Genomic DNA, 23,171 nt, shown 5'->3' on the forward strand with positions numbered 1-23,171 from the left:
TGCACGTCGCTTTTCATACCAGTTGGAATAAATTGAAGTCCAATCTGCACAGCTCTTGAGGGACCTTCGGGAACCCTTCGTCTCCCGGGATAATCGGGACCCGGTGAGACTGAACTCATATTACACCCCAAAAGGGCCAACAGCTCGGTTCTGGAAGCAGAGAAAACATGGTTCTGACTCTTCGCTCTGCCACATACTAGCTGTGTGGCCTTGGGTGAGACACACGACCCTTCTGCGTCTGTTTCTTCATCAATAATAGTCGCTGACACGCAGGGTTGTCATGAGGCTTAAGGTAGAAAACAGATCTCAAGTGGTCAGCCCAGGGCCTGGCACGGGTTAACTGGCGTCGTTAACCTTACTGCAAGCATATTTCCTGGTGGATTTTAGAATGTGTAAGTCATGCTTCCCGCCGCACCGTGGGACTATTTCTTTGTGTTAGTAGATCCAGGGAACAGCTGTGATCTAGGCTGGGGGACCTGAACACGGAGCAGCCTGACACGTGCTGCAGCCCAGCGCCAGCTACTCTAACGTTCGCCGATGAGGAAACCGAGGCCCAGAGAAGGTTCAGAGCCTTCGTCTAGAGCTGTCTACTCCACCTCCAGGCCTCCCCCGTACAGCCCAGCACACAGTGTGGGTAGCCAAGGGTTTCGCAGGCCTCTCCTGAGTTCTCTGGCCTTGTCTGCTGTCTCATCTGTTCCCGGCCTTGCCAGCTGCCACTTGCTGGGGACCACACGGGCCTCGGCTGTCTTGTTTCCCTTTCCTTGTGTTCCTCCCGTGAGATGGAGAAGATGACACATCGTCACCTCTTTGCCTCTTGGATGCTTCTCAGTAAACTGCGCCCCTGTTTTTGCTGACGTTTTCGGTGCTTTGGAACAGCGCTTGGTTGCTCTGAGCCCCTCGGAAACGCAGCATCGATTCGCTTCCGACCGCATCTGCCTGGCCGGGATGGCGGGGGGTGGGTGGCTGTTCAAGCCAGTGCCTGGGACATGCATTTTCTGAGCGCCAATAGCTCTCCCGCTGTGACTGTGCAAAGTCCGCCCCCCCCCCCCCCCCCCCGTTCCCCGTGGGGTTACCGGGGCCGCTCTGCAGGCCGAGAGGGGCAAGTCTAAACCTCGGATGGGGACAATTTCCAAGAAGTCAGGGCCTCCAACTCAGGCAAAAATTCTTGTCAGAAACAAAGTCAAAAGAACAGAAAGTGTCACTCCTTGTGATGGCAGTGACCTTAATTAACTTTCTTCACCGGGCAGGATCTGTGCCTCTTGTGGGGGTTAATTTATGGCCTCAGTGGCCGGATGGGGTGACACTGTGAAGTGAGGGCTCCAGGTGGCCGGGGTAGCCTCCACCCAAGTCCCAGTCCCCAGTGGGACAGATACATTCTGCATCGTGGGCATGTTAACACCTGGTCTCCACTTCTAGTCTCTTCTGAAAGTGGGTGGGTTATACATTAGAAATGCATTTGTAGGCCGGGTGCAGTGGCTCACGCCTGTAACCCTAGCACTCTGGGAGGCCGAGGCGGGCGGATTACTCGAGGTCAGGATTCGAAGCCAGCCTGAGCAAGAGCGAGACCCCATCTCTACTATAAATAGAAAGAAATTAATTGGCCAACTAATATTATATATAGAAAAAATTAGTCGGGCATGGTGACACATGCCTGTAGTCCCAGCCACTTGGGAGGCTGAGGCAGGAGGATAGCTTGAGCCCAGGAGTTTGAGGTTGCTGTGAGCTAGGCTAACGCCACAGCACTCACTCTAGCCTGAGCAACAAAGCAAGACTCTGTCTCAAAAAAAAAAAAAAAAGAAAAGAAAAGAAATGGATTTGTAAATAAAATATTTGGTCACAAAGGGGCAAGTCACTAGCCAGGGAAATATTGCAGTAGGATGTGATTAAAACCCCTGTACTTTAGGGCAGCCAGCAAAAAAGAGAGGTACGTTGAAGTGTTCAGTTTGGAGGAGGGATTAAGAGCCAAACCGCTTGGGCAGGCCCTGCCATGCGTTGGCCAAAAAGAGAGGGAGACATCTCGTGGTCACTCCCCCGTAACCATGGCAGAAGCCAAATGAGGATTGATAGGACGGTTTTCTACCTGTCAGACAGGTAGGAAACCATCAGCCTTGGTTCTAATTTCTGCTCTGGTGCCAGTTAACCAGGTAAGCAAGCCCTTCTCTGACCCTCAGTTTTCTCCTCTGTACAATGGGGATAATTATGGCTGCCTGCCAGGGCCATACCCAGCCATAGGAGTGTGACACAAAAGGAAAAAAATCAGTGACATATGGATCCTGTCTCTATTTAAACTTTTGATATTGTGGATATTTTGCTTTAATTTTGATTTTAAAATATATTATTGCACTTAGAATAATATCCAAAAGCACTGAAACCTGAGGCTCAGAGCATGAACTCACGTCCATAGCGGCACTAGTCACAACAGCCAAAAGGCGGAAGCAACCCAAGTGCCCATCGATGGCGGCGTGGCTAAACAAGCCGCACCGTGTGCACACCATGGGACATTATTCAGCTGTGAAAAGGAAGGCAGCTCTGACACATGCTACAGCGTGAGTGAACCTCAAGGACGTGTGCTGAGTGAGATAAGCCAGTTGCAAAAAGACAAATACTGTATGATTCCACTTGCATGAGGCCCCAGAGTAGACAAATTCACAGAGACAGAAAGTGGCTGCAGAAGGAGGAAATGGGGAGTTAATATTTCATGGGTACACAGTTTCAGTTTGGGATGACAAAAAGAGTTTTGGAGATGGACAGCGGTGACAGTTGCACAGCAATGACAGTGTACTTCACACTACTAAACTGCATACTTAGAAATGGTTAAGACGGTAATTTCATGTTGTGTGTATTTTATCACCAGTTTTGAAAAACATCACACTGAAATATTTATCTTGATGTCCTAGTTACCGGCCCTGTATCTGCTACGTTCCTTATTCAGGGAAGAGGATGGGTAGAAAAACGCTGAGAAAGGTAAAGTGTGATGGAACATTGGGGTTTGGTGACTGTTACATTCACGCACACGCTCAGCAAGGAGTGAGACTCTGTGGGTTCGGGGGCCAGCCTCAGGCTTCAGAGCAAACCGCACCGTTGCTCTGTAGTTGGGCCAGTGGCTGCCACGCAGGGTGGAGCCTGGATGGACTCGGTAACGAGGCCCAGGGGACCCGCCTCCAGGCCTTGGCCAGGCCTAGCCAGGGCCAGCGGGGGCGAGGCTGACCCCCTGCCCACTCCGGACATCCTTCCTTGTGAATAGCGGATGGGGGGATGTGGGGAAAAAGACGTTTTCCCTCATCGGTTTGGTTGATCTGTTTGTTGGCATCCGGCTGTATTTTGCTTTGCTATGTTGTCATTTTCTCTGCAGAAGCTGGGACAGACGCCAGGATGTGTGGCTGTCGGCAGCCACCTCCAACTCTTTGGTCTGCATCGAGATTCCATAAGTCTCTACCAAGAGACTTAAACTCTGGGAAGCCACGTGGGTTCTGTTCAGTGGCTATTCCATTCAGAAGTGTTTTGGGGGCCAGACATATAGACATCCAGGGAAAATATAAAATGCACACCAGCCTGATTCTGCTAAAAGTAAAAATAATAATGAAACAATAATTGACTTCCCAAGTGGTTATTTATGGGACGAAGTCATCTGTCTTACTCATAAACTGTGGCCCAACTCCCCAGCTGCCTGGGACTTCCATTGCCCCATTCTCCTTTACCCAGAGTGAGTCTGCTCCTGGACTCTATCATTGTACCTTTGGGACAGTCCCCTCTGCCACCCCTCCAAGACCAGCCCAGGCCCCTGAGATACCAGAGAAGAATCTTCACGAATCCAACCATGGCCACTGGCCAGCTACTCCAGACTCATGCTTTCTTCTTCTCAATTGTTCTAGGCGAGTTGAAGGCACAAACAGTATCTTTCCCTCACTTTCCAGACGGAAACAACTTGGGGTTAGTAAGCGACGGTTTCACTCCAGAATAGGGGGCAGCAAAGATTTTCCATAAAGGGCCAAAGGGTAAATATTTTCGGCTCCGCAGGCAGGAAGATCTCCCTCACAACTACTCAATACTGCTCTTGTCACGAAAGCAGCCACACAATGGGCGTGGCTGAGATCCAATAAAACTTTATTGATGGGCACTGAGATTTGAGTTTCATATGATTTTCATGTGTCATGAGATATTATTCTTCTTCTGATTTTTAAGAAGCCATTAAAACTATAAAGACCACTCCTAGCTTGTGGGCCACACAAGAGGCGGTGGGCCAGGTTTGGCCGTGGGCTTTGGTTTGCCAACCCTGCCCTAGAGGAATAAAGTCCAAATGGGACTTCTGGCATTCAAGGCAGGAAATAAAGGACCTTATCCGCCAACCACGTCTAACTACCATTTCTGAAGGCTAAACACTGCGGGGTTCTGGAAGGCAGAAGAGTGCAAATTATGGCGCTTCGCTCCGTGTGGCCCTAAGTGCCTGACTGCTAAGCTCTGCTTCCTGATGTTCTTTGCAACAAAAATCCAGCATCAGAAATCAGACACCCGTGGCTGGCTGCTTTAGCTGGCAACTGCATGCCAGCAGATTCTAGAAATAACCCCTCCTATTTTTAACACCCTTACTTAATCAGAGGGTTTCTAGTTTCTCCCCCAAACAATTTCGGGACCCACAGATACAAGTTGGAGTTCAGAGCCCCTAAGCCACATGGGTTCCCCGCTTGTCCCCATAAAAGTCCTCAACATACCCAGGCAAGATATTTTCCTTTCTCATTAGGGTCGGCCCCCCCACCCTTGGACTATGCGGCCAGGAATCCGAGCAATTCCTATGCAAGGCGCGAGGAAAAAGCAAGTTTTCTGAGAGCTTTTATTTCAAGCCACAGTCAGATTCTACCCAGTTAAAAATGCTTCTCGGGGCTCACTGGAGAGAGTGTGTCTTGTCGCCCAGGAGGAGAGAGGGGCTGGCTATTTACCCAGGAGAACACTCAGAACTGGCAAATGAGCACAGGTCGTCCCTGGGGGGTTTATAAAGGACACCTGGAGTCAGCTCAGCAGAGACAACTGGCGCAGTGGGGACGCCTGGGGCTCCACAGGAGGCTGGGATCCTCCAAACCCCGCCACCTGCCGGCCCTGCCCCCTCGGCCTGGGAGGTCTGGCCTCGGTCCACTCGCTCTCTTCGCAGAGGAGCCCGTCGCAGCCTCGCCAAGAGCTCAGAGAGGGGAAGCAGCCCGCGACTGTCGTGGGGTGGGTGGACAGGGCCAGGGCAAAAGTTCTGTCACCTCTCTGGAAGGTTCTGGGCCGGGGCTGGGCTTCCTGGGCGAAGGGCCGAGGGCCGCTGGCGCCCCGCGGGGCTAGTGCTCGGGCTCCGCGTCCATGCAGGACTCCCAGGGGTTCCGGGGCATTCGGGGCAGGGAGAAGAGCAGCAGGGCCAGGCCGCCGAGGAAGAGGAGGACGAAGGCGGCGCATGCGCAGGCGAAGGACCAGGAGTAGTAGTACTCGATCCACACGGTGTCCTCACTGTCGATCATGCGCTTCACCGACTGCCGCATGACCTCCACCGAGACGAAGATGCAGAGACCTGGGGACAGGCCGGGACTCAGCGCCGCCGTCCCCAACCTCACCCCCGCCTCCCGCGCTGCTGCCACCACCGCCGCGACCACCGCCTCCCCCGCGGGAGCCCTGCCTGGAGGGGCCCCGGCGGAGCTGCAGAGTTTGCCCCGTCCTCCGCCCGCGTCGCCTGCTCCCTGGGAAGGCCCGAGTGGCCGAGGGCGACACCTCGGTGGCTCGGACGGCCCGGAACGCCCCTGCCCAGGCCCGGGGGGGGGGGGGCGCCTACCCGCGAAGGCGTAGAACATCGCGGCCGGCCGCAGCAGGTAGTCCCGCTTCTTCCCGAGGGACAGGAGGACGCCGATGGTGCCCACGATGGCGAAGCCCAGGCAGAAGATGGCGATGGCGGCCGCCGAGATGCTGTACTCTGCGGACACAGGCGCCTCAGGACCCCGCGCCCTCGCCGGGCCGGCGACACCCACGCCCACAAACTCCGCCTCCCGCGCCACGAACCTGGCCCCGGCCGCCGAGACGGCGCTGCCCTCGCGGGTCGTCCCCGAGGCGCGTGGCCCAGACCCTCCCGGGGACCGGCCCGACAGGGCGGCAGGAGAGGAGGCCGGCCCTGGGCTGGGGGCCGCCTGCCCTGGGTGCACGCCCGTCTGCGCGGGCCCGCGTGCGAGGGCTGTCACCGCGTGTGCACGTGTGTCAGTGTGTGTGTCAGTGTGTGTCAGTGTGCAGTGCCTGTGTTAGTGTGTGCCCGCGTGTGCACGTGTGTCAGTGTGTGTCAGGGTGTGTATGTGTTAGTGTGTGTGTCAGTGTGTAGTGCCTCTGTGTTAGTGTCTGTCATTGTGTACATGTGTATCAGTGTGTATTGGTGTGTGTATCTGGGTGTTTCTGGGTGTCAGGGTGTGTATGTGTTAGTGTGTGTGTCAGTGTGGAATGCCTGTGAGTGGCCGTGTGTCACACATGTGTCAGTGTGTGTTAGTGTGTGTGTCAGTGTGTGTATATGTTAGTGTGTTTGTGTGTTAGTGTGTGTTTGTATGTGTGTCTGTGTGTCTGTGTATGTGTTAGTGTGTTTGTATGTATGTCTGTGTCTGGGTGTGTGTGTCAGGGTGTCAGTGTGTGTGTGTGTTAGTGTGTTTGCGTGTCAGTGTGAGTGTCTGTGTGTGCACGCTCATGCGCAGTGCTTGCCGCCATCCGAGCATGCACTGGCATGGGTCTGTCCCCCCCTTGGTGGCCCCTGGAGCACCCTGTGCCCTGCAGGGTCTCGGGAGGGATTTCTAGGCCAGGGAGGAGCTCGGATTGTCCCGCCGACTCTGACCCGCCCGCCCTGCGGCCATCACAGCATCCTGAGCTCTCGTTCCACTTCCTTAGCTCCTGTCCCGGCAGCTGCCCTTGGGCCACTGGACTGAGCAGGCGCTGCCAGGCCACGTGGCTTTGCCCGGCTCTCCCCGGCGCCGAGACGCTCTGGCACCTGGAGATGGCGGCTGCTGTCTCGGAGCCTCCGGAGTGGGGAGGTGACAGGGCCGTCACTCAAATGCACCAGGACTGGCTGCTTCTCGCTGGGCGCTGAATGGCTTTCTGACTCAGTGGCACGTGACACAAACCCCTTTTTGCCCCACGGCCCCCTTTCCGTCCCTGCTCACCCTTCTGAGTGGTGAATTCGAAGATCTCTGAGCTCTCGCCTGGGTTGAAATGCCTGAAGTAGGAACAGTTCTTCTCTGCAAAGGAGGAGACAGCCTGTGAGTCGGGAGAAGGGGCCTGTCGCTGGGGCAGAGGCTTGGGGGACAGGGCTCGGGCGCCACCCCGCTGGGCGCGCCGGGCTCTGGCTGGCTCTCTTCTCTCCAAATCCTGCATGTGGGCGGGAATGTCTTTCTCTGACCCTTGGGACAACATCTCCGTGGGATCCTGGAGTTGCCTAAGAGGCTGGGAGATCATCAGGAAGCTGAGGCTGGGCGAATCGACGGGGTTCTGCGCCTCGGAATGGAGGCCCAGGCTCTAGTCATGTGTCAGGCCGTGCAGGATGCGTGATCGACAAAGGGCCAAACAGTGTCTCTCGGCCAGGCTGATTCTGCCTTCCAGGGGACACTGAGCCATGCCCTGAGACATCATGGTGGCGAGAGGTATGCTCCTGGCATCCACTAGGGGAAGGCCGGGGCTGCTGCTAACATCCTACGACACAGACCACAGGCCCCACAACATAGAACTCACCAGCCCGAAATGGCAAGAGTGTCGAGAAACCCTGCATTGGACCAAAATCCTGGGCTGCGTTTCTTACCAGAATGCAGGCCCAGATTCACTGCTGGGATCTGGGAAGCAGCGTTTTCCCAGAGCTTTCCAGTACATTCTGCTGCTGGGGCAGGCTGGGAACCCCTGCTCCACATGCCTACCGGGCCCTGCAGAGGGCTTTTCTGAGTGGCCGTCTGGATGGGATAGGAAGAGACGTTTTTCCATTGAGGGTCACGGACACACAGGAAAAAGAAATCACTGAAGGGCCTCACACAAATGAAAAGCAACCTAATTGAGTTTTTTAAAGAAATGTAAAATAATACAAAACAACCCAGTCATCTATTTCCTAAATCAGGAATAAAAAATATTAAACGGTATGCAATAAGCCATAAGACCAAGATGCAGGTCGGGCCTCCACATGAAGGCTGGATGTGACCCCTGGGGTCTGTGATTGGAGACGCGGCCCAGACAAGACCTCCCTGGAAAGCCGCCTGGCCCTCCCCCCCCCCATGGTCACAAAAGCCACCAAAGGTCTGTGGACAGTCAGACCAAAAACCTGGATTTGATGGGGGCAGGCGAAGGGCTCAGCACAGAGAAGCTCACACTGATTTCAAATGTAATTTCACTCCCATTTTCTCCTTCAGTCTCTCTCATAACTAGATATACTATAAGATCAAAGCTTGGTCTTATTGCTTATTGCATACAGTTCAATATTTTTTATTCCTGATTTAGGAAATAGATGACTGGGTTGTTTTGTATTATTTTATGTTTCTTAGAAAAACTCAATTAGGTTGCTTTTCATTTGTGTGAGGCCCTTCAGTGATTTCTCTTTCGTGTGTGTCTATGACCCTCAATAGAAAAATGTCTCTTCCTCTAGTTTCTTTTTTTTTTTTTTTTTTGAGACAGAGTCTCCCTTTGTTGCCCAGGCTAGAGTGAGTGCCGTGGCGTCAGCCTAGCTCACAGCAACCTCAAACTCCTGGGCTCCAGCAATCCTTCTGCCTCAGCCTCCCGAGTAACTGGCACTACAGGCATGCGCCACCATGCCAGGCTAATTTTTTCTATATATATTAGTTGGCCAATTAATTTCTTTCTATTTATAGTAGAGACGGGGTCTCGCTCTTGCTCAGGCTGGTTTCGAACTCCTGACCTTGAGCAATCCGCCCGCCTCGGCCTCCCAGAGTGCTAGGATTATAGGCGTGAGCCACCGCACCCGGCCTTTTCTTCTAGTTTCAATGGTGTCTAGTTTGTGAATTCATTTCTTCACCTCCAGGCTACATTTGGACGATCACAAGGCAGTTGATGCCTAATTTCTTCTGCAAAAGCATCAGGACTGCCAGTCATCACTTGCGTTGGGAGGAAGGCATCTTCCTTCCATCTGACCTCAGTCATGTACTTGCCTCCTAATCCCGCGGTCTCCTACGCTTTCTGCCTCCCCCAAAGTCAGGGTGGCCGCCTCTCTTGAGGCGGAGGAAGGAAATGACCCCCGGAGATGGAGTCTGGTTTAGCAGCAGTAAATGTTCCTTGCAGTAAACAGCCTTCCCTGCGAGCTTCTATATTTAAATCACTTTCCTTCTGAGCCGCGTTACCTGGGGTGTCTGAGTGCGGTGCTGATGTCAGGACTGATGCAGCTCTTTTCTCTCTCGCAGTGGCCGGTGCTATTTTAGAGCATAATGAAACCTCTTCTGTTTGTTAGATTATCAGCTACAGATTCCCTTGAGTCACTGCCTCAAAATGGCCCGTGCTATGTCATAAGTCTCCATGTGTCTCCCTCTGGACAAAGGACCGTTTCTGTTTCATTCTTTAAGGGCCAATTTCAGTGGTCAGAATTGACTGGGTTCGAGTGTGTCTCGCGGTCGGCTGCCTCCCTGGCTGCGTGCACTCTGGGAGTTAGAACCTCTCCCAGTGGAGGCCCATGAGACAAGGGCCATCGAGGGCCTTGCTGGGGCGCAGGTGTTTGGGTGGCCGCCAGCGGCTGGGATTACACCTGTCTTAGCTCAGACACACAGGCTGGGCTACGTGTCTGCGGGGGCCAGGCCGTGCGCTTTCGGGGGGGGGGATGTTTTCCCTTTGGTGGTCCAGGTACAATGTTCCCCCTTCCCTGTCCCCTCTACCAAATGCCCCCACATGGGGGAGAGGGGTGGGGCGGGCACTCGGTGGGTGGGATTCCTTCTCAGGGCACCGGGAAGCCTCAGCTTCGCTCCGATGTGGCTGAACTGGGGCCCGAGGAGGGACGGGTGACCGCATCTCCTCTCGGACTCAGCACACGAGGAAGGCTGTTGTCTTCCGCCCTGAACCTGGGAGAAACGTCAAGGCCACACGGACAACACAAGCCCCTTCGTGGTCCCTGGCGGCCTCCACAGGGGAGGGGACGCATCAGACCCGAGTCGCATTCAGGACAAATCCAGCCAGGCATCTGCCAGCGTCACTCAAGAAGGACGCAGGGTCCCGTTCAGATGGGCGGGCCCTGCTGTGAGCGCCTTCCCTCCCTGTCCCTGTCCCTTTGACAGAGAGGATGGCATTTGGGAAACTGAGCATCAAGGACAACTTAAAAAGGAAGGACATCTGAGATGGGCCCTGCGGGGGTCTGGAGGACAGGGACAGTGACAGTCCTGTGCAGACCCTGTGCAGAGTTGGAGCCTGCCTGCCCCTGCCTCTCTGGTGGCCCCTCGCCCCCGCACCCCAGTTCCCGTCACACTTGCACAAAGCTCAGGGCCCACGGCTCTGCCTCCACGGGGTCCAGCCCCTTCGCTGGGTGGAAGGAGCAAGTGCTCTGGACAATACCAGGACGATAATCTGAACGGTAAGAGCTCCGGGGTTCCTCCAGTCTCTTTTGTCTCTGCAAATGGCTTACGGTGGTTTAAATATTCCTGTTTCTATCAGACTCAGTGATCTAAAACTGTTAGGGGGGTTATTCCTTAAAAACTGTGGTGAGCTCAGCTCTCTCTTGATTGGACAAGGGAGTCTGGTTAACCAGGTATTCTGGGAGAGAAAGTTCTAGCTCTTCAGAACCATGTCTAGGTGCTGATTGCAGAGAACTGGAACAAGCCATGTCTAACTCCAAGCCGAGTTTGAGTTAACAGGGATCTGTCTTTGGTAGCTGGGCCAGCTTGCAGGATGCAGGGTGCCTGTGGATTACCACCGAGACTTGCACCGCCAGCTGGAGACTTTAACATATTAAAAGATAATCTGTTAATTTGTGCAAAACCAAGGGAATCGGTGCTTTAGGGATGAGAAGAAGCTGCTCATTTGCATTGATACCAGGGTTGTCTTCAGCTTTTTGATAAAAGAAGTTTTATCAGCTCCCGACAGTGGTTTCCGTGGGCTGTGTCTCCTCCCACCCCACTGATTGAAGAATTTTATAAAACGGGCTGCAGAAATCCCCAGGACCTGACCCAGACCTTCAGAGCACTGCTCTTCTATGGGGAGAAGCCTAGTCAGGGCCAAGGCCCCCAGCATGGGCTCGTGTGGGTGGTGAAGGGAGCCCCTGGAGTTCTTGGGGTGGGGAGCATCCGGCTCTTTCATGCACCCCCAATCCCTGCACCAAGACTGGAAAGAAGGTGGCCTGCTAGGGAATAAGGGGACACTGGGGCAGGCTGCCGCCTTGCCCTACAGAGGCAGAGCCTGGGCTGGGCACAGTGTCTCATGCCTGTAAGCCCAGCATTTTGAGAAACTTGAGCCCAGGAGGTTACAGTGAGCTGTGGTCGCACCACTACAGCACTACAGTTCAGCCTGAGTGAAACCCTGTTTCTTTCTAAAAAAAAAAAAAAAAAAAAAAAGGCAGGGCCTGAAGAAGCAATACTTCAACCAGCCTAAGGGCAGAGGGTGATGTTGGGCTTTCAGACACATAGTCTTCTGGGGAAGCCCCTACGCTCATTCTGGAAGCATTGGAATTGACCTCAGATGTTGATCTTGTACATGAACATTCTTCTAAGTCTCTTTAGGGGACAGTGGAAAAATCAGATTAGACAACTCCAGCCCTCAGAACCTCTAGCATTCTGCCTATGGCTGAATGGGACCTTGAAAAGTCCCCTTCATTGCATGAGCTCCTGCCCCAGCTGCCCCCAGACCATGCCATGTCAAAGGCAGGACGCTGTGTTAACTTGGGTCAGAGGTTTTAGGAGTTGTGTTTGTATGCCCAGTGCAGGGTGTGGGAAGGAACTGGAAACCAATGAGGCTCTGGATTTGAGACTTGGGTGGTGAACTTCTACTTGTCTGATGGTTAGCCTGGGGAAGACCATGCTCAGCCTCAGTGTTCCTACCTGTAGAATGGGAACCTACCCACTGGGTTGTTGTAAAGTAGTATAATGCAGTGACTAAAAAGGTGAACGTTAAAGACAATTGCCTGGGTGCAAATCCTGGCTGCTCAGCTCATCAACTCTGTGACCTCAGTCAAATGACTCAACCTTTCTGTGATTCATCTTCTTTACATGTAAGATGGCCTGATGATAGTAGTATAGATTTCATGGAGGTTTTTGTGAAAATCAGCTGAGCTAATATATGTATTTCATCCCACTGCTTTCTGGCCTCCATAGCTTTTGGGAAGAATCAGCTGTTATCTTATTTAGACACCCTTGTGTATAATGAGCTGTTTCTGTCTGTTTTCAAGATTCTCTGTCTTTACCTTTCAGTGGTTTTATTATGATGTGTCTAGGTGTGGATCTATTTGAGTTTATCATATCTGGAGTTCACTGAACTTCATGAATTCATAGATTAACATTTTTTCATATAATTTGGGAAGATTTGGCCATTATTTTTCACATACGCTTCTTTTTTGCTCCTTTCTCTCTCTCTCTCTCCTTCTGTGACTCCCAGTATGCATATGTCGGTACACTTGATGGTGTCCCAGGAACCTCTGAGGTTCTGTTCATTTTTATTCATTCTCTCTCTTTTTTTTCTTTGAGACAGGGTTTTTGTCTGTCACCTGAGCTTGAGTGAAGTATGATTATAGCTCAGTGCAACTTCAAACTCCTAGGCTCAAGTGATCCTCCCACCTCAGCCTCCTGAGTAGCTAGAACTATGGGTGCACACCACCATGCCTGGCTAATTTTTTGTTTTTAGACATGGGATCTTGCTATATTGCCCAGGCTAGTCTCAAATTATTGGCCTTAAGCAATCCTCCCACCTTGGCCTCCCAAAGTGCTGGGATTTCATGTCTGAGCCACCATGCCCAGCTATCTTCATTCTCTTTTTCTATCTGTTCTTCAGGCTGACTAGTCTCAATTTATCTATCTTCAAGTCCACTGATTCTTTATTTTGTCTGCTCATATATATTATTGAGTCCCTCTAGTGAATTTTTTATTTCAGTTATTGTACTTTTCAACTTCAGAATTTCTATATAGCTGATTTAAAGTCTTTGTCTAGTAAGTTCAATATCTGGGCTTCTTTAGGGGGTCTGTTAACTTCTTTTCCCCCTATATATGGGCCATACCATTTTAGTTATTTGCATGCCTTGTATTTTTTAAACAATATAATGTGGCAACTCTAGAACTCAGATTCCCCCTTCTTGAGGACTTGTTCCTCCTATTGTTTGTTTAGTGACTTTTCTGAACTAATTCTGTAAAGTCTGTCTTCTTTGTCATGTGTGACCACTGAAATCTCTGTTTAATTACCTTAGTGGCCAGTTAACAAAAATTTCCCAAAATACTTGGAACCAATATTTTCTGGTCTTCACTGCAGGCTCTGTACACATGTTGGAGCATGACTTTACCACTCAGATAAGCAGTCTACAGCTCTGCCTTAGCCTTCACTTTCTATTCATATGGCCTCAAGTTAAGGCAGAGGTGGGAGCTTGGGGACTTCTCAGATCCTTCCTGAGCATGTGCACAGCCTTGTGCATGCATATGGCCTTCTAGCTTCCCAGGAGTATGTTGGAGCTTTTCCAAGTGACATATGGATGTCTCATGCTACAGCTTTTTGTTTAGCCTACTGTTTGTCCCAACTGTTTGGTACTGCCTCAGGCAGCCATGATGTTAAAGAATTGTCTCTAATTGTTTTCAACAAATGTCCCCTGGGAGAAAAACTATTTGCCCTGGAAGAGCTCAGAGTTAGGTCAAATAGAGACAGTCTTGTATGGGGGACTTCTAGAAATCACCAGACAGGTGACAAATAATGACACTGCTCCTGGTATCGGGCTTTGGAAGAGATTCAACCCTGTTCTGTCCCCTTCAGTGACTACCAGAATGCTGGTGTTCACTGTGACTGTGGGTGTTAGTGTTCAAGGCTACCACAGACTTGGGGAAGGAGAATGAGAATAGAGCACGTTTAAATACCACAAAGTTCACTAGTCCTCCTAAAATTTGCCCATTTTTCTTGAATAAGCCCTTGCTGGATTGCTGCAATTTCCAGAGTTCTGAAAGTGTTAATTTTGACAATTTTTGCCAACATTCTCATTGAATTCATGGAGAAGAAGATTCTTGAAGTTTCTTACTCTGTCATTTTTTTTTCTGATGTCATTCAAAGTTAATATATGTAAAGCACTTACAGCAGTATTTGGTACATAGAGCTTCATTTGTGTGCCATTATTATTATTGTTGTTGTTAGTGTCAAATGAAAGAACATGTATAAAGGCTCTTCCTTACTCCAGAAAAGAGTGGTCCCAGGGAGCACAAGAAGGGCAGGTGGGGAAGGAAAAAGACATCCATTTGCAGAGAAAAGAGGAAAAAGGCAGGAACATGCTTTGGAAGATTACTGGGGAAAGGTAGTGCTCAGTGTCACAAGTATGGGAGGTATGATTCACGGCTGGCCTAGAATGAGGAGGCAAAGAGATAGATTGTGGTCAGGCTCAAGGCCAAGCAATGCCTCCTGGGCCCCTGTGGCTGGTCCAGTTACCTCTTGCCAGCCTGTCTCTTCCTTGTGTGGACTGTGCTCACTGCTTGCTCATCCACTCTGACTTTAAAAGGCGGATGGTTCCAAGGACGTGTGGACAGGACTATAACAGTGCGTGCCCACACATGGTCCCAAGAGAAGCTGCCCCGCCCCACCATGCCCTGCCCTGCCCAGGGGAGTTGGCTGGATGATGCATCTGTTTACGGGTGTGCTCAGCAGCTGAGGGCCGAGGGACACGGGCATCTGGGCTATGTGATACCCTGCAAGCACATGGCCACGCCTGTCAAAGCCCGCAGTGCCAGGACTTGGTGTTTCTAAGACAGCTGGTTATTTACGAGTCTTCAAGGGGCCCAGTGGGGGTGAGCAAGGCTGGGGTTCCCTGGAGCAAGCCGGGGAAGGAAGAGGAAGCAGAGAAATGGGAGGCTGGGGTGTGGGCTTGCTGCCCCGCATGCAGACTGCAGGGACTTTGGGGACTCAACACCGGTGTCCTTGAAGGGCAGGTTTCAAGGAACACCTGGTCTGGAAATCAGGCGGGACCTCACACACACCCTGGTCCACCGCCACCTTGGAGGGATGTCTGGGAATGGTCATCCAGGGGGATAGTGGGAAACAGGTGACAAGAGCCCAGGCCTCCCCTGTTTAAGTAGCACTGTTTCCTCTGACACGTGCACCCTGTTCGCTGAATCCGGAGGTTCCACCTCTGCAGAGTAGAGCCTTGGTCACGCTAATGCCAGGTGCCTTGACAAGGAGCTTACCTGCTACGTGTGCTTCAGTCACATGGTGGGGAATGGAGGAATACGCTTAAATGACAGTGAGGACAGGCTTTGTAACTCTGAAGGGTCTGAGCTAAGGGAGGATGCACTGAGGACTGACAGTCCTGAGAAAAGGGCAGACGGCTCATCTGCAGCCACCTCCTGCTTCACAGACATGTGACCGTGCAGTTGCTGCAGGCCCCGGGCCCACAGGGGCCCGTGCTGGCGTTCATGCTATGCCATCACTGTCTTGAAGTTCTCAGTGATTTGCAACAAAGAACCTTGCCTTTCATTTTGGGAAGGCCTGTAAATTCTGCAGCCAATCCTGTCCCCCCTCCTGCCTGACTGTTGGGGAATGTACCTGCCAGCCCTGTGGGTCCCTTCAACCTGAGGACACAGAGCCACCCAGCGTGTCTGTGCGGGGGCAGAGTGGCCCGGCCAGGCCCAGAAGCGCCTGGTCTGGTGGCCCCGGAGTTCTTTAGTTGAGCTTCTTGTCCCACCTGCCCAGCTCCCTGCTCTGGGTGAAATGGCCCAAGTCTCAGCAAGACAGAAATAGCTGGGGACAAGTGCCCTCCTCTCAGAAGCCAGGTCTGGGCGCACGCAGTTCAGACCTTCTTCCCTGGGTGGGCAGCGCTGGGTGGCTACTCTGTTCTGAGGCAGAGAAACCTGTCTTCCTCCTCACGGGCGACTTTTCCAGGGGGACTGGGAAGGGCAGGAGGCAGGGAGGGGGCAGAGGGATGGGCACCTTACCCCCGGGCAGAGAGATGGGTCCGCAGCTCCTGCTGTCGTCCATGGGAATGCGCTTGGTGCAAATCCTCCAGAGGCCGAAGTGGGCCGCCTCGCAGGTGGTGTTGTGGTGCTCCAGGTGGGGGCTCAGCACGGCCCAGTGGTCGGTCACCACGGCGGCCGTGGCCAGCACGATGCCCACCAGGATGCAGAAGAGGGTCACGCGGACCTTCAGTTTTTTGGTCTGGGACATGGCAGTTGCTGAGGAGTGGGTGCTCTGGGCAGGGTCTGGTGGCAGCGTCTCCTAGTGCAGGTGGCAGCCCAGCAGGGGCGGTGACGGTGGCTATCGGGCCGGGAGTGGAAGCTAAGTTTAGTGTGCCTGGCTGAGCCAGAGTGGGCTGGCCTTGGGGCTGAGGGACTCGGGGCGGGCTGAGCAGCTGCCCAGACGTGTCAGGGGCCTGAGGGAGGCTTCTATTAATGCTCACTCCAGGCGTGTCACCAAGGACAGCTTCTGCTCTGGTTTCAGGGCTTTCTTCCCATCTTGGAGCCAGAAATACCCAGGGTGGGGCAAGGCAAGGTCTTAGATGGCGACTTGAGACCTCCATGGAGTGGCAGCTCGGGATTCCTGAGTTGGGAGGGGTGAGAGTGACACCAGGTGACAACAGGGACACCCAGCTGTGTGGGAATCTGTTGCTCTGGGATGAAGGAGGCAGGGCACCGCCTGGCCCGGCAGGGGGACTCCAGCAAACACAGGTCACACAGCCTTCCTGTCTCATGCTGGGCAGGCTGGTCCTCAGGGGGGGTGAGTTGTCTTTTACCTGAGGGTCCTGGGGACCCAGGATCCTGCCTAGGGACATCCCAGGGACCCTGCCCAGGGCCCCTGGAGCCCACCTCTCAGGCAAGCCACCCGCCCCCCCCCAAACTGCAGGAGGATTTCAGGTGGTTCCCAGCCCTGGCCTTACCCCGTTCTGACCCCACCTGGAGATCGTGACTTCCTTTCTAATTCCCTTTCCATCCCTGCAGCTGGGTCTGGAAGAAAAGCTCCACTGGGGACCAGCGAGTCTTTAAGGCTCCCAAACCGCCCTTCGAAACAAAGAACAGCTCAAAGAGGATGGAGAACCCAGCTGGGCTTGACAGTTCGGTTTTCATTGTGCTGTTTTGAGTTCTGCCTTGTGTTAAAGGCGGGCAGTAACGATTCCCCAGGTATGTTTCATTCACAAAGTAAGAGTGTAAGTAAAAAGAGCAAGCAGGTGGATTTACAGGTGACTGTTAGGAGGCTCGTGGGTGCGCAGACGCAGCAGAGAAACTGTGAAAGGTCCTGCCCACCCACCTGCCCCCAGGCTGGTACCCGAGGTCCAGCTCCCACACCCTGCCTGGCTTCTGCTACTTCTTCTCTCTCGGCTCACCAGGTGGCTCTTTTGTGTGGATCCAAGAGGCTGTTGCCTCACCAGGGATAGATCCCTGTGCCGGGCAGGGCCTTGAGCTTTAAAATCCTGGCCTCAGGTTGACACAGGTTACAGAGAGACTCTGCCCATGAGGGGAGAAGCGTTCAGGTGACCAGCCCCGGTATCACAGATTCCCATGTCAATAATAATAATAATAGTAATAATAACTCATTCTCAATGAGTGCTCACTATCTACCAGGACTTGGCTGAGCCTTTATCTGTCATCACAGTTAATCTTTACGCCAATCCCTGAGGTGAGTACAACTATTGCTCCCATTTTACAGATGAGGCCATGGAGGCTCAGAGACATAAAGGAACTTGTCCAAGGTCACATAGCAGGTAAACGTAGCTAGTGAAGCCGGGACCCATAGCCCAAACTCTCACCTGGTGGTTGGAGCTGGGAGGAACCTTCAAAATCTATTTTGACAGGCGACCATGAGGGAAGGTGCGACAAGGCAGGATCACCCGGTGAACAGCACCAGAGCCGAGCCGAGCCCTCGCGTCTCCAGCCACAGGCTTGTGGTCGTTGCAGTTCCATCTGAACTTTCATTTTTACAAAACCAGCCTCCATCCAGGTTACGATCTTGCGAGAGCTGCACTCCCGCCTTCCTCGCTCCCCCCTGGGATGTGTTCTGTCCCGTCCATGCTGCCCAGTCCCCTCTGCTTCAGCAAGTCCCCTCTCCCAGCTTCCACTCTTCCCGGAAGCTTTTTCTGCCTGCCCTGACCACAGGGGCGGGCCCCTCCCTGTGTATCGGGGACCCTCCTGAAGCCCCAGTACACACAGGCCAGCCAGGGCCGCGGTCACGGTCACAGCCACGTCGGGGCATGGCTTAGGCCCACGCCGCCTCCTGCCCCACAGAGCAGAAGACGTGCTCCCCGTCCTTGAGGAGTCTACCAACTACTGCGGTGGCCAAGGCCGTCCTGGAGGGGCCCGCAGGGCCTCCTGGGACAGAGCCGACCCTGAGCAGGGGCGTGGAGTGAGGCTCCGGGAGGGACACGGGCCCCAGTGCAGGGCGGGTGACCCCTATGTGCCACGTCTGCGTCTACGCAGCCCCTAGGGAGGGCTGTGACCCAGGCAGAGTTCTCAGAGTGCGACGTTCACCTCTGTACACCACGCAGCACTGGCACAAATGTTTTTTATTTTAAGACTTTTGTATTTTTTTTTAATCAGAAGTATCAAAACAACAGGGGAACTTGCTGGATCAGAAGTATCAAAACCATGCTTCTATTAATGTTTCTTTGAGGCAAGATCAAACCAAAACGCATCAACTTAAAGAAAAAGATTGGCTGGGTGTGTTTTCTCACACCTGTAATCCCAGCACTTTGGGAGGCTGAGGTGGGAGGATCACTTGAGGCCAGGAGTTCAAGACCAGCCTGGGCAACATACCAAGAGCCTGTCTCTACAAAAAAAATTAAAAAATTAGCTGGGCATGGTGGCATGTGCCTCTAGTCCCAACTACTCGGGAGGCTGAGGCAGGAGGATCACTGGAGCCCAGGAGTCTGAGGTTGCTGTGAGCTATGACGGCACCACTGCACTCCAGCTGAGCGACAAAATGGGACCCTTTCTTTCTTAAGAATGAAAGAAAGAAAGAAAGGAAGAAAAAGCTTAAGCGAACAACTGTGCGGGCGGTGCCTAGGATGCCAGCGCACCGGAGCGCAGATGTTCGGGGCGCACAGCTGCTGGGGAAACAGCACGCACTTTCTAGAAGAGACAGTCACCCCGGGATCCCAGCTTTGTTGTTGACCCTGTGCCTCTCGAGTCATGGTGCCCCTGGCTGAGCCTGTTTCCTTGCTCACTCAGGAGGGAGGATCATATTTTCTTTGGGGGTTGCAACGAAAATTAAATGCAACGATGTCTGCGAGCCTGCAGGACACATACAGTGACAATGGGACGTACGTGGCTTCGCGACAAGCCCCGTGGGACTCCGAGGGGGTGAGGCACCACCGCCTGGGCAGCAACAGGCGACATCTTGTCACTGAGTGGACCAGAATGAAAAGACAACGGTGATTACCTCTTAGCCAGGAGAGCAATAGTGTCACAGGAACATGGAAATGCTCAGTGATCTCCCTGGTGACTGTCACCCTGGGAGCGCCTGTGCAGGAATCTGGCCGTGACCGCTTCCTGCAGGGTGGGCAGTGATGGAGCTAGGGAAGTACTATATTGTGACTGTTATTGCCATCCATCCATCAAACACTCACCACCGTAGGGCTGTGAACATGAGTAGGACACATGTCCTGCAGAGGCTCTGTCCTTGCAGAGCCCCCGGCTGGGGGCCTCCCGTGGAGGCAGGAGCGGCCAGGAAGTTCAGGCGCTCAGAGGTCACGACAGAAAAGTGGCCATTGGTTTGCACGACGGCAGGTAAGAAGAAGGCAGGCTGTGGTGCGCTGGGAGGGTCAGGGGAGCGGGGAAGGGGGCACAGCAGGTGCAGACCCCTCTGGTGACGAGCTTGGAGAGCTTGGAAGGGACGGAGGGAGAGCCAGGAAGGGATGAAGGGGGGAGGGAGGTTTCTTATTTGCTGTTTCAAGGTAGAAATGACTCAAACATGCTCCTAAGCTTGAGCAGGATTCTAAGGCAGGGGATGGGAGTGACCGGGCTCAGCTGGAAGGGTTGGCCTGGGACAGGAAGAGGAGGGGATGGGAAGGACCAAGCAAGAGACGAGCCAGGGAGCGGACTCGTCTGAGTCTGCGTGCCAAGGGGACGGGCGTGGAAGGCTCAGCATCTAAAGGCTTCTTGGGGACCTAGGAGGTGGCGCCAGGGCTGAGAGTGGGAGCTGGAGATGACAGTGGAGGAGCCTGAGGAAGTCGGGAGTGTCTGAAATAGCTGACGGGGATCAGGGGCACTGGGGTGCCACCGAGGGGGCACAGAGGGTGGCAGCCGGCAGCCCCAGCCTGGTGCATAGACACAGGCTCTGCATTCAGTGGCTATTGCTGTTGCAACCAATTACCACAAACTCAGTGGCTCAAACAATACAAATTTATTATCTCCCTGCCCTGGTGGTTAGACGAATTACTGAGCTAACATCAAAGTGTCAGCCTAGTTGCTCCTTCTGGAAGCTCCTGGGGAGAGTCCGTTGCTGGCATTTGCTACCCTGCAGAGGCTGCCACCTTCCGGGCTCGTGGCCCTCTGGCCTCTATGGCCCCATCACGGCCCTTCCTCCGATGCTTCTGCCCCCTCTTTCCCTTAGCAGGACCCTCGTGGTGACATTGGGCCACCCAGGTAGCCCAGGACACCCGCCACATCTTGAGATTCTTAATTTAATCGCACCGTCAATGCCACTTTTGGCACATAAGGTAACAAATTCACAGGGGACGGGGACGTGGGCGTCCGGGCACGGATTTACGAATCACTTGGTTTCCTCAGGCATTACCGTGCAGAGCTGGTGCCGGGACAGAGAACATGAAAGGCGAGAGTGAAAGAGGACTGGGCTCTTCTAGGATGGAAACGGAGGGGAAAAGAGGCCGAGGGGACTGAGGGTGCTGGCCCAGGTGAGTGAAGCGGGGACCCACCACAGCCTAGACGGTTAGGATGGCCCTGTGACCAGGAAAGCTGACAGGTGGAAGAGCAGGTGTCGTGGGAGGAGGGCGTGACGGAATTGGGAGCACAGTGGGCTGTGGTCAGAGAGGAGGACGATGGCCCTGAAGATTACAGGGGTGCAGCAAGGGGTGACAACAAGGTCCAGGCTGGAGGTGGAGGTCGCTGGAGGTGGCAGGGCTGGAGAGCTGTGAGGCCCACGGACACTGGTGTGGCTCAGGGTGACGGCAGCAGTCCGTGGGGTACAGAGAAAGGCTTTGGCAGAGGTGACGTCTTTGGTGAGCGTGAGGGAGTGGCCAGGAAGGAGCTGGGAGATGATGGAGACGAGAAAGTGTCCAGGGTGGTCAGCCCAAGGCCTTGGAGAAGAAAGCTTCCCCCAGGAGGGGGAGGGGTAACGGTCTGGAGGTGTCAGCATCCCCTCCCAAGTCCGAGGATTTGAATTCAGAACCGGCTCTTTATTTAATTTATTTATTTTTTTTGAGACAGAGTCTCACTTTGTTGCCCAGGCTAGAGTGAGTGCCATGGCGTCAGCCTAGCTCACAGCAACCTCAAACTCCTGGGCTCAAGCAATCCTTCTGCCTCAGCCTCCCGAGTAGCTGGGACTACAGGCATGCGCCACCATGCCTGGCTAATTTTTTTCTATATATGTTGGCCAATTAATTTCTTTCTATTTATAGTAGAGACAGGGGTCTCGTTCTTGCTCAGGCTGGTTTCGAACTCCTGACCTCCAGCAATCTGCCTGCCTCGGCCTCCCAGAGTGCTAGGATTACAGGCGTGAGCCACCGCGCCCGGCCCATAACCAGCTCTTAATACTGACGTCTGTTCCTGAGATGGCACTGGCAGTTTTGTTGGAAGCTGTAAGTTTAAAAATATCTGTCTTAGGTGTCTGTGTCCAGCCTTTGCCTGGGTTCCACGATCCTTTCTCCCTCCTTTCCCATGCACCCCTCGGGGCTGGGTCTGGGGATGGCCGCCAGGCGTCTGCACTGGAACTTGGCAGGGAACCTCTGCCCAGGAACGAGTAGCTTTCACCAGGGAGGGCCCAGGGGAGCAGTGTCTCTGGGTGAGGAATGTTTTCCCTAATGCCAGGAGGTGGGGGAGACGTCGGTGAAGAGAATTGGAGGGAACGGTGTAGGTGGAGGATGGAAGGGAGGGCCGGAGGGGAGAGAAGAGCCTAGAGCCAGGCGAGGGTACCAGAGAGACGGGGAGGCAGATTGTAAGAAATGACACAGCCGTGTTTCTGCTACCACATGTTCTTCTAGAACCCTGGGACTCCCCATGGAGGCTCTTTCCTCTCTCCTTGAACCCAAGCGGGCTTTCGACTATTCCAACCCTTGTTATAGCGTAGTGAAAGTGATGTTACGTGACTGCTGAGACCTCCACTTTTCTCTCTTGCTCTCGAGACACGCCCTTGGGCCCAGCCGCCACGCTGTGAGGAAGCCCAGGCCACAGAGAGCCCACGTGTAGCCGCTCAGGCTGAAAACTGCAGCTGAGGTCTTTGCCAAGAGCCAGCATCAACTGTCAGACATGTGAGTTAATGAACCTCCAGATGACTCCAGCCCCCAGCCACGGAGCCTTCCAGCTGAGGCCCCAGACCTCGCAGCAAAGAAAAACCACCCTGGCCCTGGCCCCGTCAAGCAGAGTCAAGAATCCTTGAGTATATTTGATGGTGGTTTAAGAGCCACTACGTTTTGGGATAATTTGTTACACAGCCCTACTAACTGATACACTGGCCGACTGGGGGAGGATTCCATTTTGGGTGGCTGAGGATGGCTAGATGTGGGGTCTGGTGGGAAGAAGCAGCCTCAGCCTTCTGACAGGAACTCAGCATAAAACTGCTGACTGGCTACCCGGCAGGGTGTGGGGGAAGGGAGCGGAGGCTGCCATCCTCGCAGCCCAGATACTCATTGTGCGTGTGTGCAGACAAGCTCCCGGCTGGATTTGGAGGCAGACAACGAGGCCTGATCCTTTCTTTTTTTTATTTTATTTTTTTTTGAGACAGAATCTTGCTCTGTCACCCCATTGTACTCAATGACGTCATCACAGCTCACTCCAACTTCCAACTCCTGGGCTTAAGCCATCCTCCTGCCTCGGCCTCCCAAATAGCTAAGACTATAGGCTTGTGCCACTACTCCCAGCTAATTTTTCTATTTTTAG

The 23,171-nt window shown here is 53.6% G+C and overlaps 1 protein-coding gene across 1 annotated transcript; it reads right to left on the reverse strand.

Moving 5' to 3' along the window:
- Positions 1 to 4,061: 4,061 nt before the first annotated feature.
- On the reverse strand, positions 4,062 to 16,418 carry CACNG1 (calcium voltage-gated channel auxiliary subunit gamma 1). Its single transcript, XM_012747420.3, has 4 exons — positions 16,065 to 16,418; positions 7,155 to 7,229; positions 5,798 to 5,935; positions 4,062 to 5,539 (listed from the first exon to the last, which is right to left on the reverse strand). The coding sequence occupies exons 1-4, from the start codon at positions 16,291 to 16,293 to the stop codon at positions 5,313 to 5,315; spliced, it is 669 nt and encodes a 222-aa protein (XP_012602874.1). The 5' UTR covers positions 16,294 to 16,418; the 3' UTR covers positions 4,062 to 5,312.
- Between the last annotated feature and the right edge of the window lie 6,753 nt (positions 16,419 to 23,171).

Source organism: Microcebus murinus, chromosome 18, assembly GCF_040939455.1.
Source record: "Microcebus murinus isolate Inina chromosome 18, M.murinus_Inina_mat1.0, whole genome shotgun sequence".
In the NCBI taxonomy this organism is placed as follows: Eukaryota; Metazoa; Chordata; class Mammalia; order Primates; family Cheirogaleidae; genus Microcebus; species Microcebus murinus.